The sequence below is a fragment of the Oryza brachyantha genome, chromosome 3 (assembly GCF_000231095.2).
Source record: "Oryza brachyantha chromosome 3, ObraRS2, whole genome shotgun sequence".
Taxonomy (NCBI): domain Eukaryota; kingdom Viridiplantae; phylum Streptophyta; class Magnoliopsida; order Poales; family Poaceae; genus Oryza; species Oryza brachyantha.
This window is the reverse complement of record NC_023165.2, coordinates 28,364,718-28,378,707: the sequence shown is the minus strand read 5'-3', so window position 1 is coordinate 28,378,707 and position 13,990 is coordinate 28,364,718. Positions and strand designations below refer to the sequence as shown.

Sequence of the window (13,990 nt, the reverse complement as noted above, 5' to 3'; positions counted from 1 at the left end):
ATCATCATCACTCTGCCCCATTGATGTGATATTGTTGACTGGTTGGTTAATCTCTGTCCAGTTTGACTGTTCTGCCTGGCCAGATATCAATGTGGATCTATCCAAAACCCAGTTCTCGACTATGTCAATGTTGTCGACAGAGGGGGTGTTTAGATTGAGAGAATTTTTGGAAGAAGTGTCACATCAAATATTTAATCAGATGTCGAAAGGGGTTTTCGGACACGAATGAAAAAACGAATTTCACGGCTAGCCTAGAAACCGCGAGACGAATCTTTTGAGTCTAATTAATTCGTCATTAGCACATTTTGATTACTGTAGCACTTATGGCTAATCATGGACTAATTAGGCTTAAAAGATTCGTCTCAAGATTTCTTCCATAACTGTGCAATTAGTTTTTTTGGTTCATTTATATTTAATGCTTTATTTAGATATTCAAAAATTCGATGTGATGTTTTTGAAAAAAAAATTGTGAACTAAACAAGGCCTGAGACAGGATCAAATGCTTTTTGCCTTGTGTTGTTGCCTATGTCAGCTATTAATAAAATTGCTCCTTGCCATCAATTTCTTACTAGCCAATAAAAAAATATTCATAGCTCAGTGCTAGTATTTTGGGGGGGAATCTCAGTGCTAGATATTATAATTACATATACATTGTAATTATATCATAGTTATATTATAGGTACATTCGTGTGATTTTATTGAAAAAATTACACGGAATTTTTTCAGCAAAACCGCAAAGGGGATATATCCCCATTGTCACGTAGTAGTTGGTTTTCTTGTTTGTGTCATGAACTGATTCTATCAGAAATACCAAATGATCTTTGTATAACAGGATATCATCTTTCACCCCTCCCAACATTTCAAAAGTGCACAATACACAAGAACAAAAAAAAAAACAACTTAAGAGAAGCTGGATGCGTGAGCTTGTGAGCTCTATCACCTAAACTACAATATATCTGGAAACTACCATCACCTTCTGATGACAAAAAAATGGGTACATCAAATACCTGCACAAAGACATCAAGCAGGTTGCGATGGCTATCGGTACCATCCGACAACAATTGAGTATAAGAAATATCTTCACAATCACACAGCACCAAGTCAGTTGCACATGGCTAAAGTTGCAGCAGTACGTATGCCATCAGTAGCAAATGGCTTAACCCAGCCCAAGTTCCTTCTTCAGCTTCTCGAGGGTAGCCTCTATCTCGGATACGCTATCGTCAAAACTACTTGTTGATGTATTATCAGCTTGCTTGTTTTTGTTACTCCCTCCAGATTGTGTGTATGGATCATTACCTTCTGCAGCACTGGAATCATCAACCTTGAGTTCGTTCTCCAGAAACTCAACAAATTCTTCACCAATCGCCTGATTGGGCAGAATGTAATGGAGTTAATGGGATATTACAAGTAATTATGTGTTATTGATAAGTGCTTGCTATGGACAGTAGCAGATTACAAAAATACAATGGAATGATGAGAACTTACTGCTAACTCTTCCCACAAGCTTTTAGGTTTCTGTTCTGAATTCAGACTAGCTTCCCAGTTCTGAAATTCTGCTTGAAGATCTTTAAGAAAATCAGCTGCAGGATCATGACCACAGTAGTGTCAACAAATGAAACATGTCATGTTCAACTACTAGTCTATTACACATTTGTATTCCCAAATAACCATCTGCTAGAAAATTCCACAGAGAACAAGAACCGCAACAGGATAAATGTATTCTTTCTTAGCAGAACTCTGCAACGACACTTTTAGGTGTTGCAGCATCACCGATCAAACCTCAGGTTAATACCGAATAGCACAAATTTCCAGCCCCATAATGAAGTTCACGTTAGCAGAAGAGAGTATTTCCATACCAAACCCATAGAATTGCTCTTCTTCACCAGCTGATGTAGTGCTGCTCTTCCCGTATGTCCTGGACGAATCTGTGCTGCTGCTCGCGTACTTGGACCGGCTCTCTGAATTCATGAGCGTGTTGTACGCATGCTTGATCCGCAAAAATTTCTCCTGCGCATTGGCCTGAGCAGAGGAGAGCAGCAAACACAAACCATTTAGAGATATTCAGTGGTCTAACATTTCTAAATACTCTTAGGAATCAGAGGGCAAGAGAACTAGAGAAGTGAAACGCGACTAGGAGATAACGAGGTTTGGGAGCTGACCTCCTTGTTGACGTCCGGGTGGAACTTGAGAGCAAGCCGCCGGTACGCGCGCTTGATCTCGTCGGGCGACGCCGACGGCGACACGCCGAGCACCTCGTAAGGGGACTCCCCCCGCCCGCCTCTGCCCGCGCCGGCGCTCACGCTTCCCCGCCGCCGGCGATGCGTGGGCGCAGGAGAGTAGTAGAGGTGCCGCGAGTAGCACGGACGGGAGGAAGCTACGGCGCGGAGAACGAGAGGAGGAGGCAGCGGAGTGAATCGGCCGCTCGAGGCGCGGAGAGGAAGAGGGGGATGCGGAGTGGCGGCCTGAAGCTGCAGCGCCATGGCGGGCGCGACGCAGCAGCGAGTCCGGAGGTGGATGGCCTGCTTTTGAATGGCTCGCAACGAGCCTTCATCTGTGGAGCAGACAGCATCACCACCGTTCGTGTCATTCGACACAGCCGCAGCAGTGAGAATCGGACGGCCATCTTTAGCTCATACTCCTATGAATTAATCCCCATTGTACACTCATCAAATGAGGAATTCAGAGAAGTTCAAATTTAAGGGCTTGTTTACTTCATTGTAGACAAAAAACCAAAAACCATTCCAAACTTTGGCAATGCCAAACTTTGGTAAGGTAAGATTGGGTGGTGTTTTAGTTTAGGACTTATCCAAATTTTGGTGAAACATTTGAGGGTATAAAGCTTCAAACTTGTCAAAATTTGGTAGAGTTGTGTTGATAGTGGTATTTTTAGTTTGTTGCTTAAATGGCAATAACAACAAAGTGGACAGTCCCTAAATCCTCAAGGACGATATTTAGAAGTATTTTACTCTTGAATATATTTTAAAAGCATCACAAAATTACAGATATCCAAAAACCTCATACATCCAGGTCCCAGGAGCTCAGGATCAAAATGCAGAGCATATCAGCAGAGTGCAAATGTAGGTGCTTAAGGTTAAGACGACTAGAGAACTGCATAATAGACGAACGAACTAATCCCGACAAGTCTAGGAAGACGGTCCAGGGCCTAGCAGCAATGGCGGATCCTTCTTCGCGCTGCCAGACTCCGAATCTTCTTTGGGTGGTGGCCTCGATGCAGCCCATGCGCGAAGCGGCGGCTCGAACATGTCCCCCACGACATCCGGTGGTGGCTGCTGGGGTGCGTCCTCCCCAGGAAGCACGACGAGCCCCTTCTCCCTGAGAGACGACGGCTCGTTGTAGCACTCCTTCCACAGGGAGTCGACAAGCTGCCGCTCCTCGCGATGGGCATGGAGATCGTCGGCGTCCATCAAGCTTATGCCTTCGATTCGGCTCTTGAGGACATCTTTCAGCTTGTCTTGGTCAGGTAGGGTGCTTCCAGCACCGGATGTCTTGTCTTGTGCCAACTCGAGAAGACCACCTAAGGCAGCCTCCCGAACTCCAGAATCATCGCTCGATGCCAGGTGCATCATCAGCTTTGGAAGACCAAGCTCTGTAGCGGCATTCCTATCCACCTTGTTGTCGTGCAGCAGGTACTGTATGAGATGGAGAGCTTTCCTGGAATTATACAGCAGAAAGGTTAGAAGCATTGCAGATTGGTATCTGCATAATTTAGCCAGCAGCAAAAAAATGGAGTCGAATTAGTGAGACAAAAAAAAATTAATAGCATAGGTTAGCACAACCAGATCATAACTTCACATGCTGGAAAAATGCTGTGGTCACTGTTATAACAGAAAAGTGCAAAGATAAGAAGCAAATGTGCACTAAACACATGGTCCTATTGTTCAACAAGTGTACTACAATGTTCATCAAAAAATTATTGCTTAATGTTAGTGTCATAGCTCCCCTAAACATCACATAGCATGCATACCTCTGAAGCCGAGCATCATCAGAACCAAGTGCGTCTTTCAGTGCAGCATAGCCATTTCCCAGGCGGAACGCAGCAATCCCTGGCTGGTTATGACGAATTAGGGCTGCAAAGCAATGGTAGAAACCTCTAATTAGAACGTGTAATGGAAGCAATTCTGCACCAGATCATTACAAGGCACCATGTTTATACAATTACAGAAGCAGATGATTTACATGATATTGCTCCAAGAGCTTTTGTGCGTGAATTTGTGCTTGGATCTGAACTGAAGTTCGTCAGCAGTGGCTCCAGGCCATTAGATTCCATCACGAGTTGCTGGCTCTTGGGGTTATTCTGTACAATTGTACTCACAATTTCTGCTGCCTTTGCTCTGATGCCCGCATGTGAATTTTTCAAGTAACCAAGAAGGGGATCTAATCCACCAATAGAATGCAGGTCTGTTGGGGGTAACGTAAACATGTCAAAAATCCTTTGCAGTAAACAGGAGATAACATTAACAAATGCAGAAGTCAGCAGCAACCCTGATTCTTACCATTTGCCATGTCAATGGATTCAACATGCTCCTGTAGCTCATCCAACATATCTGAGAACAAAGCATAAATTGTTAGTCAGTGAAATTGTCAAAATCCATCAACCCTATAGTGTAAGATGAAAACTGTAGAAAATAGACAAAACATAAGACAACATCAGTGATGAATTCATAATCGCGTCGTCCCTAAAGGAGCCCTTCATAAGATAATCAACCATGAGAAATTTGCAAATGTTAATAGTATAAAATATGAAGCCATTAAGTGCATCAAATTTCTCCAGCTATTGCATCTGACAGTGGACTAGTTCTATGAAAGCCAACCCCCATAAGCATAGATAATGCACAATAACAGCAAGAGTATTACTTACAGCTACTAAAACAGCTAGTGTTTCCACACTCCTACAATCCCACAAATTCTACATGTTTTTTTCTTGTATAAGTATGTAGCTGCCCTTTTAGTTACTAAAATTGGCCAATAAATCGTCAAGAAGTGCTAACCATACATAAAAAAAATCATTGTTCACCTCTACAACAAATAAAAGTGAACTTAAAAAATCATATCGCTCCAAATGATACCTTCAATGTTTTCTGGAGTCACACCCTGAGATTGCAGTACATCGTCTGGAGTTTTCATCACTTGGGTAATCTCCTTCATCCTCTTAACTACATCGATTGTGTTTGCTTGCATTGCTTCCATAAACCATTTCTTGTCCTCCTCACTGCAACCCAAAATGAAGGCAACCAACTGTGAACATGAACAATTTTTCACATGCCATAGGTTGCTTGCTAATTTTAACCACTGCACATTGGTGTTATTTGACCAAATTTCTATGCCATGACAGCTAAAATGTCAGTGTTAATAAACGAGTAAGTCAGCAGAAAATATGATCTGATTCACCGTAATCCAGCAAGCGAACACATGAATCAGCAACCAACATGCGCATGCATAGTACACAAAAACCCTATCTATCCAAACTAAACAAGCCTAATTTCAGAATCCTAGAAGCACATCCATCTCGCGCACCTTACTGCAACGGCATAACCATGCAGAGGAGGAGGCGGGAGATCTCGAGCGAGCGGGAGCACAGTACCTGAGGGCGCGCGGCTTGGTGGTGCCGTCGCCATGGGCGAGGCTCCACTTGAGCAGGCCGTTCCAGTCGGGCCCTCCTCCGTCCTTGGCCATCTCCTCCCCTCTGCTCACTCCGGCGTAGGGTCACGGCTAGCCGAACGGCCGTGACGGTTGCTTCAGGCGTCGGTGCGCGGCGGCGGTAGAAGACGAAACAGCACAAACCTCCTCGTCGTCTCCCTTCTCCGGTTCTCCCCCTCTCCCTCGTCGTCCTCCCCCTTTTATCGGAGAGAGGGGTCTCTTCCTCTCGTCAGCCGTCGCGTCGTGGAGAGAGACGGGAAACGCGGCGGCGGAGGAGGCGTCCGGATAGTTCCCGAACCTACGCTTCGCCTCCTCAGGTGGAAAAGCGTCTTGGGCCAGGGCCCATATCTCACCTCACATTTGGGCCCACCTGGGAAGACTATATTTGCTTGCTAGGCCCATCTCAAGAATTTGGAGGCCCATCTCGTGGGTCCAGTATATTTAGGCCCAAAATTTATGGGCTACGAAGAGATTAGATTTTCGGGGCCGTATGCAGGAAAAGGCTAATTGGAGCGCGAATGTGGCCTTTTCCTCGCATGAACAGGAGGGGTTTATCTCTTCTTTGTTTTCGTTTAACTGGGTTTTTTAGATTACCTGTGTAAAGTTTGCTCGTATAAATTTATATGTATCAAGATTTATGTACGTAGAGTTTGAATGTATAATATTTATATCTATAAATATTTTTATACATAGAGTTTGTATGTATAAAGTTATATATATATTCGAGATTACATGACAAAGTTTATATATATAATATTACATGTATAAAGATTTCTACGTATAGAGTTGACAGGTATTAAGTTAGTATGTGTAACATTTATACATATAAAATGGACTATATACTCCGTGTTTGTGGGGACCTCCTGGGCCAGAATTCGTCTGTGTGGAGCGGCACATTACATGGGATGATCAATAGGCTGCTCATGGCTTTTCTCCCAAGTATTTTCGTTTCTCCTTACGAGTTTTCGATCTTAAATTTGGAATCAACTTAATGATTTTTTCATCTTAATTTATATTTTAATTTTAACTTTTTATATCACTAATTACATGTTTATCCACTCAATTTTTTATTAGATACACCAACCCTCTTCAGCAAGGACACGCGCGGTGGCACTTGGGACGTTCGTGAAACCTGCGCGAAAGCAGCTCGCCGTTTTAAGTTTTAACGCTTTTGATGTGATTTCGGCACGAAAACTGCGAAGCGTCGAGAATAATCGCCAGAACAGTCCAAGCAAACCGAGGAATCGAAGACGCCGTACTTTGCAGATCAATCTCGCACACATCACAGCACAAAATATACAAGTCGCATTTCAGAAGTTGATTTTTTTTTCATTTTTTAATTTGCTATAGCATGTATGCAGATACATAGATTTTGTCCTAAAGCTCTGCTTTTACAACAGAAGATCATCATGACAAATTAGCAAGGTATAAAAAAAAAAAAACATTGGTGACAGTAGGAGACAGATCAGGGCATGGTTCTCTAACTTCTAAATTTTAAGAATTTTTCTGACTCCTACGAGAACTGAACAGGCTTTCTCGTGTTCTAAACATGACATAGATTGGTTGCAGAGAAAAAAAAATAACTACTTGCAAAATGGTGACAAGCAATGCCAGATTTTGTCCATGACACATTAGTTTACATGTTCTTTTTTGCCGTGAAGGCCGGTTAGTTTACATGTTATCCGAGTTAAAACTAGCAATCCCTACTACCCAGTTGTAATGACTCCACCTGTTAGCACAGGATTTCCTCGGAGTTAATCATCTTCCTCCTGAGTTCCCCGAGAAGCAGCTTGGATCATTTCATTATCAACTCCTGCAATTAAGTTCAGACCTTCTAAATATCAAATTTCAACATCAACTACCGATAAACTGGAAGCGAGGTAATACATAATGACTTACCCTCAATGAAAGACTCAAATTCATCATCATCACTCGGCCCCATTGATGTGATATTGTTGACTGGTTGGTTAATTTCTGTCCAGTTTGACTGTTCTGCCTGGCCAGACATCAATGTAGATCTATCCAAAACCCAGTCCTCGACTATGTCAATGTTGTCGACTGAGACAGGATCAAATGCTTTTGCCTTGTGTTGTTGCCTACGTCAGATATTAATCAAATTGCTCCTTGCAATTAATTACTTACTAGCCAATAAAAAAAGTACCATTTATATGTAACATAAGGATTTGTTACCTGTGCTGCAGTCGTAGATTGTATTGAACAAATGTGAGATGGTGCATTCGTTGGCGTTCAAAAAAATTCATTCTTTGGTCATGAATTTGTTCAAAAGAGATGTGTTGCCGGTCACGTCCTTTAGCACTGCAGGTTTGACTGAGAATTCGAACCGCTAAACGTGTCAAATTTGGGCAAGCTCCTCCATACGTATACCACCATTCAGCTGCAAAATAAAATCTATAAGGCTCACCAAACAATTTCCATATTTATATATGTCTAACAATAACCTTCATCAGGGGGGAAATCACTTGTGTCTATCAAAAGAAATAGTAACACAGCTCTAGTTTTGTGAAAGACTGGTCCTGAAAATGCATCACATGTTTCTTGGATAACATAATTTGTCGATTGAGTAAGCTAATTCATAACAAATATTGTGAATTACTAACCAGGAGGTAAAGTACGCCGGGCTCGGATAGCCATTTGCCTACGGAAATCCCCTGCTGCCTCACTCCGGTATACATTGAGCTCCTTTTGGATTTTGTCTTGGATTTTCACATCAGAAACCAGCCTTTCTATGCAGTCTAGCATTCCTGAGAATATCTCATTTGATATGTCACCTCGAACTCCATCAAAAAATAATGGGTTCAGGAAAAAACCAGCTAAATCAAGTGGTCGTGGTGCATGCTTGTCCCATCTCCAATCAATAATATCCCAGTAAGCCATGTAGTCGTTCTTCCTCACCAGCTCTTTCTTGATTGCTGCTTTGGCTTGATATAATCCAGCGTAAACATACCCCATAGGTGGCCTCTTGTTGCTACTGACTAACTTAAGAAGATGCACAAGTGGTTCGGTGATGCGAACCACTGCAGCGCACGAAGACCAAAACTGCAAATTGCCAATAAGATTGGTCACTTCAACCCCACCAGGTTTCTTTGGTAGCAAGTAGTGAATCCACTCATCTGAGCTGATCATGGCTTCCAAGGACTCCTTCAGATTGTACATATTCTTCAGTGTGACAAAGTTCATAGCAGCACGGGTTTCTGCACGAACTAGCAGATCTTTCCCATGTAGATGCCTTTTCATCAAGTTCAATGCAAATGCGCTGTTGTAGATAAATCCCGTGATGGCCTTCGCATTGCATATGATCTCATTGATTGCCCCCACCTTACTGAAATCTTCAAGCATCCCATCGATGCACTGGAAAGAGCATGGAGACCAGAACAATGTAGGAAAAGTTTCACCTAGCCTCTTTCCTGCCACTGCATGAATCTCGGAATTGTTTGTGATGACTTGGACAACATTTTTCTCACCAACTTCTTCGACAACATTCTTCAGCAGCTCATACAGCGGATCCGACGACACAACCATGTCGGTTGCGTCGACCGACTTCAGAAACATAGTACCTTCTGGGCAATACACAGAAAAGTTTATCAATGTTCTCCCTCTGTCAGTAGTCCACTCATCGGCCAATAATGTGCAGCCTGTCCGGGTCCATGATCCCTTGTAGAACTCCACCTGAGCCGTCACTTCATCGAGCGACTTCTTCAATATGGAACCACGGAAGTCGTGATACGAGAATGCTTCAGGCCTCCCTCCTGCCGAGGCAACAGCTTCAAGCATCGGCTGAAAGTAGACGGAATTCACAGCCTCCAGTGACACACCAGCGTCATACAAGAACCTCCCAATTGCCATATAAACCTGCTCCTTGTTCGAGGCAGACTGGTCAAAATGCCTCAGTTGCGATGCAGCTGCGTCGAACGCCATGACCATCTGATGAAAAGGCTGGGTCTGAGGGGCAGGATTCTGATGAGCGGGGGGCGCTGCGGAGGCGTGCCTCGCTGCCAATTTCTTTCTCTTCTTGCTAGTGCTCCCCTTCATCTCCCTGGCCTCCGGTGGCGTCTCCTCGAGAGGAACAGAGCCCAGGTCGAGCACCTCATTGAGCGGGATCATGCGGATGGGGCTCTCCATCTCGGCAGCGCCGGTGGCGTCGACCGGAGGAGCGGCGGCGGGCGGCGCCGAGTGGGTCATTCGCCTGATGCCCTCGGCCAGGGACTGCTTGCGCTTCTTCTTGGCGGCGACGACGTCGAGGCTGTGGTGCATGGTCTCCTGCACCTCCGGAGGCACCTTGGGGCAGCAGGACGCGTTCCCGGGGCGGCGCGCGAGGTGCTCCTTGAAGCGGTGGATGCCGCCGCCGAGGAAGTGCTTGTGGCAGTAGACGCACTTGAGCTTCACGCGGCCGGCCGACCGCACCATCTGGCAGTGCTTCCACGCCGGGTCGTGCTTCTGCGCTCCGATCGGCAGCACCACCTCCGGCCCCGCCGCCACCTCCCCCTCCGCCTCCGATGCCATCTTCGCCACACACACCAACACCAACGCCACCTCCTGCACCCGCAATAGCCATTACTAACATTTCTCGCCATTACCGAAAAACGAAACTTCTCAAGAACACAGAGCAACCAACGAACGACAAATTCGCTCGGATTCACACCAACAAACATCCATTTGAGCAGCACAGTTCGCTCCGAATCAAAACCTCGAACCATTTTCAGCGACAGAACCACGTAATCAAATCAGAACAAAAAGAGTTTAGGTGATTTTCCTCTCGAGCAATAGCGCCCCAGACCGCAAGAAGCGCCTGCGCCTCCTCTGCGTCCGATGAGGGACGCGACACATCTCGCATCAAACCAAATCCCTAGTAATCCCCGATTAGCCGACGCAGAAATAAACCAAACCAACGAGCCAGCCAAACCAGGGCGAACCAGTGAGGAGAGGAGAACGAGACGAGGAGATGAGGCGAGACTCACCCGGCTTTTTTTTTGTGGAGGCGAAGCGGCCGCCCCCAAATCGGACGGGACCGGAGCCGGAGCCGGAGGCGAAGCGGAGGAGGAGAAAAAAACCAGAAGGTGACGTACTGACGTGTGTGTGAGAGAGAGAGAGTGGTGACCGGTGAGCCTGTGAGTGGGGAGCGGAGCCGGTCCGGTCGGTCGGTCCGGTGGCCCGTTAAATGGATCCCGGCCCAGCCGGTCTGGCGAGGGTTTTTAGTAAAGTTCGGCACCTTAATGCAACGTAACCAAATAGAAATTTTTTTATAAAAAGTTAGTTTAAAATATTATATCAATCTATTTTCTTATTTTTATAACTGATAATTAATTAATCATGTATTAATCTATTACTATATTTTTTCGCCAGATAACTTATCCCAAAACAAACGCACTAAAGAAGGGGATCGGAGATCTCAAGCGAGTGAGAGCATACTAACAACCTACTAGGGAGCGCGGTTGGGTGGTGTCGTTGCCATTGCAGAGGCTCCGCTTGAGCCGACCACTCCAGTCAGGCCCTCCTCCATCCTCGACCATCTTCTCCCCTCTGCTCACTTCGGCGTTGGGTCACGGCTAGTTGAATGGATGTGACGGTTGCCTCAGGCGTTGTTGCACAAGACGAAACAACACAAACCTCCTCCTCGTCTCCCTTCTCCCCCTCCCCCTCGAGAAAGTGGTATATCTGACACTCCTAACTTGTGGTTTCTCTAAAATAATATTGACATAACGAGCTTTAATAAAATATCACGCTTAACAAGCTATAAGCAACTTGAATACCGTTTTTCAGATTTTGGATAATGTTTTGGTATCTTGTTAGTTTTTTTGGACCAAACTATCCCTGTATCCATTTCTCTTTCTATCTGAAGCCTCTCGGTGTCATCCTTTCTTGCTTGCCTCTCTGGAGAAGAAGCTAGGGTTCATCCTGCAAGCCGTCAACACTTCATCGCCTCCCTGTCGCCCTCTCATCCCCCATCGACCGCCACGCACACCCCTGCTGCATGCTGCCCGTTGTCCTACGTGCACCCCAAGCTTGTAGCCGTGCTCTCCTAGAATGTAGCCCTCGTCATCAGCAGGCCGTGGAGCATTGTTCTCCCTAGCTTTCCCTCAATCAATTCCCTCCGCGCGACCTTTCCAGCTCAGCGTCGATCGATTCCCTCCCTCTCTGGACAATACAATTTGAAGGGTTGGTTTTTTTTTATAGAGAGAGCAGCTTAAGAGAGGAAGGGAAATGGACACAGGGGTAGTTTGGTCCTAAAATATTGATAAGCTACCAAAACATTAACCAATATTAGAAATTGTATCCCATCTGTTTTACGCCATGTTAACGGTGGTATTTACTGAAGCCTTCCTATATGTGGTATTCAAACGAAACCACAAGTTAGAAGTAAAAAATACACAATTTTCTTCTCCTCCCTCCCCTTTTATCAGAGAGGGAGGTATCTTCCTTTCGTCTGTTGTTGCGTCATCTAGAGAGACAGGAAACACGGCGGTGGAGTGTCCTTTGGGCAGGGGCAGCCTTCCGTTTCGGCTCCAGATCTACCTCGCCTTTGGGCCCACCTAGGGCGATTATATTTGATAGGTCCGTCCCATTGATCCAGTATATTTAGGTCCAAAGTCCATGGGCTATTCGCCTAAACACAAGGAGAAGTCTTGGTCTTTTCCTCGTGTGAATAAGAGGAGATGTTCTATCGTTTTCTTTTGTACTGGGTTTTTTTATTTTGCTTGTATAAATTTTATATCTATAATTATATGTATAAAGATTTATATAAATTAAGTTTATAGGTATAAATTTAATATATAATATTTGAATCTATGAAGTTATATAAAAAATATATAGCGAGTTTATATTTATAAATATATATATATATATATATGCGAGATTGAATGCATAAAGTTATAATGTTATATGTACAAGGTTTTTGTGTAGAGAGATATAAAGTTTAGACGTATAAATGATATATACTCCGTGGGGCGCTCCAAGGCCAGAATCCGTGCGCGGCGCCGAGCTCGCGCGCGGCGGATCGCTGATTAGACCGACTCCCGTGTGCAAGCGGCACATTGTATGGGCTGATCAATCGACTGCTCGCGGCTTTCCGCAAGGACACGCGCGGTGGCAAAAACCTGGGACGTTCGTGAAACCTGTGCGAAAGCAGCTCGCCGTTTTAACGCTTTTGATGATGTGATTTCGCCACGAAAACAGCGGAAAAGCAAACCGAGGAAACGAAGACGCTGCACTTTGCAGTTCAATTTCACGTACATGTACACCCATCACAGGCTCAGAGCACAAAAGATACAGGTCCCATTTTCAGAACATTTTTTTTTCATTTTGAACTTGCGATAGCATGTACATAGATACATAGATTTTGTTTTCGCCTAGTAATTAGCAGTATCACACAAGCTGCAGGTTGGTAGGTGCAGCTATTTCCATCACAAAAGCAGAACAGGCAAATGCAACATCCATCTTGCTCCACAAAAAACGACCAAACAAGATGCAACTGCAGAAGCAATCCCTACACTATACCAGCAACCGGGCCCTAAGCTAGGCGCAGCTGGAGGCCTGCCTGCGCGGCGGCGCGAGCTTGAACAGCGACTCGAGGTCCGGCGGCTGGAAGTACCCGCCCTTGGGCGGCTCCCGCCGCTCCTTCCCCAGCTCCGGCAGCGCCACCGGCCTCTTCCTCGGCGGCCCCGGGCACGGCGGCACCACCGGGATGCGGCACTCCTCCCTCCTCGGCGTCTCCCACCCCTGCAGCTCCTCCTCCTCCGTCGCCACCTCCACCTCGTCGTGCCTCATCTCCACCTCCATTGATAACACTCCCAACGCAAAACTCAAAAGGCTAAGCAAGCAAGATTTGAATGGTGAGCTACGCAAGAACAGAGCAAGCAAAGCAACAACGTGAAGCAAGCAGAGAGTAAGGGCTAAATATATAGTAGAACTATAGAAGCGCTGCTGCTGCTGCTGCTGCTGCTGCGGTGGGTGGTGGTGATGCAACAACAAACAAGCGACGAGGAGTGGAGTCCAGCGGCGTTGCGGTGCCGGGTACGGGACGCGGACGAGGCGCCCCGTGGGACCCACCTGTCTGTGGGGGGGGAGAGGCGCGGGCGACCTGGTGGGGAAGGTGGTGGGAGAGTTACGTGGCACCGACTCGCGAATGCGCGGGAACCGCGTCGGTCGAAAGTGGCGGAATCATCTAGAGCTCCGCCGCGGATTCTCTATGCCAGGGGTGAGCATGAGCTTTCAGGTCACTGCGCTTGGAGCCCTCCCGGGCGCGTTCTATGTAGCTACCCCCTATGTTCAAAAAGCTTTTATTTTTAACACGAATTTATAAAGACTAAAATATTTT

At 45.8% G+C, this 13,990-nt stretch overlaps 4 protein-coding genes across 4 annotated transcripts; all 4 read right to left on the bottom strand.

Moving 5' to 3' along the window:
• Positions 1-841: 841 nt before the first annotated feature.
• On the bottom strand, positions 842-2,546 carry LOC102713532 (chaperone protein DnaJ-like). Its single transcript, XM_006650752.3, has 4 exons — positions 2,160-2,546; positions 1,857-2,019; positions 1,486-1,580; positions 842-1,366 (listed from the first exon to the last, which is right to left on the bottom strand). The coding sequence occupies exons 1-4, from the start codon at positions 2,478-2,480 to the stop codon at positions 1,157-1,159; spliced, it is 789 nt and encodes a 262-aa protein (XP_006650815.1). The 5' UTR covers positions 2,481-2,546; the 3' UTR covers positions 842-1,156.
• A 392-nt stretch (positions 2,547-2,938) lies between these two features.
• LOC102713254 (hsp70 nucleotide exchange factor fes1-like) lies at positions 2,939-5,938 on the bottom strand. Its single transcript, XM_006650751.3, has 6 exons — positions 5,603-5,938; positions 5,088-5,230; positions 4,515-4,565; positions 4,198-4,419; positions 3,986-4,088; positions 2,939-3,672 (listed from the first exon to the last, which is right to left on the bottom strand). Exons 1-6 carry the CDS (start codon positions 5,692-5,694, stop codon positions 3,144-3,146), a joined length of 1,140 nt encoding a protein of 379 aa, XP_006650814.1. The 5' UTR covers positions 5,695-5,938; the 3' UTR covers positions 2,939-3,143.
• A 1,104-nt stretch (positions 5,939-7,042) lies between these two features.
• On the bottom strand, positions 7,043-10,509 carry LOC102714280. The gene is made up of 4 exons (XM_006651904.3): positions 8,277-10,509; positions 7,849-8,053; positions 7,558-7,754; positions 7,043-7,471 (listed from the first exon to the last, which is right to left on the bottom strand). The coding sequence occupies exons 1-4, from the start codon at positions 10,177-10,179 to the stop codon at positions 7,413-7,415; spliced, it is 2,364 nt and encodes a 787-aa protein (XP_006651967.1). The 5' UTR covers positions 10,180-10,509; the 3' UTR covers positions 7,043-7,412.
• Positions 10,510-12,906: 2,397 nt separating this feature from the next.
• Positions 12,907-13,598, bottom strand: LOC102712976 (cyclin-dependent protein kinase inhibitor SMR4). Its single transcript, XM_006650750.3, has one exon. It carries the CDS (start codon positions 13,450-13,452, stop codon positions 13,189-13,191), a length of 264 nt encoding a protein of 87 aa, XP_006650813.1. The 5' UTR covers positions 13,453-13,598; the 3' UTR covers positions 12,907-13,188.
• Between the last annotated feature and the right edge of the window lie 392 nt (positions 13,599-13,990).

Excerpts from the sequence above, each read along its gene's own strand:
- LOC102713532 (XM_006650752.3), bottom strand. The coding sequence starts at position 2,480 with ATGGCGCTGCAGCTTCAGGCCGCCACTCCGCATCCCCCTCTTCCTCTC. Across the intron at positions 1,581-1,856 it reads AGAGCAATTCTATGGGTTTG|CTGATTTTCTTAAAGATCTT; the intron begins GTATGGAAATAC and ends ATGATCCTGCAG. Across the intron at positions 1,367-1,485 it reads GCTTGTGGGAAGAGTTAGCA|GCGATTGGTGAAGAATTTGT; the intron begins GTAAGTTCTCAT and ends CTGCCCAATCAG.
- LOC102713254 (XM_006650751.3), bottom strand. The coding sequence starts at position 5,694 with ATGGCCAAGGACGGAGGAGGGCCCGACTGGAACGGCCTGCTCAAGTGG. Across the intron at positions 4,566-5,087 it reads GACTCCAGAAAACATTGAAG|ATATGTTGGATGAGCTACAG; the intron begins GTATCATTTGGA and ends CTTTGTTCTCAG. Across the intron at positions 4,089-4,197 it reads AGCTCTTGGAGCAATATCAT|CCCTAATTCGTCATAACCAG; the intron begins GTAAATCATCTG and ends ATTGCTTTGCAG.
- LOC102714280 (XM_006651904.3), bottom strand. The coding sequence starts at position 10,179 with ATGGCATCGGAGGCGGAGGGGGAGGTGGCGGCGGGGCCGGAGGTGGTG. Across the intron at positions 8,054-8,276 it reads CCGGCGTACTTTACCTCCTG|CTGAATGGTGGTATACGTAT; the intron begins GTTAGTAATTCA and ends TTTATTTTGCAG. Across the intron at positions 7,755-7,848 it reads AATCTACGACTGCAGCACAG|GCAACAACACAAGGCAAAAG; the intron begins GTAACAAATCCT and ends TATCTGACGTAG.
- LOC102712976 (XM_006650750.3), bottom strand. The coding sequence starts at position 13,452 with ATGGAGGTGGAGATGAGGCACGACGAGGTGGAGGTGGCGACGGAGGAG.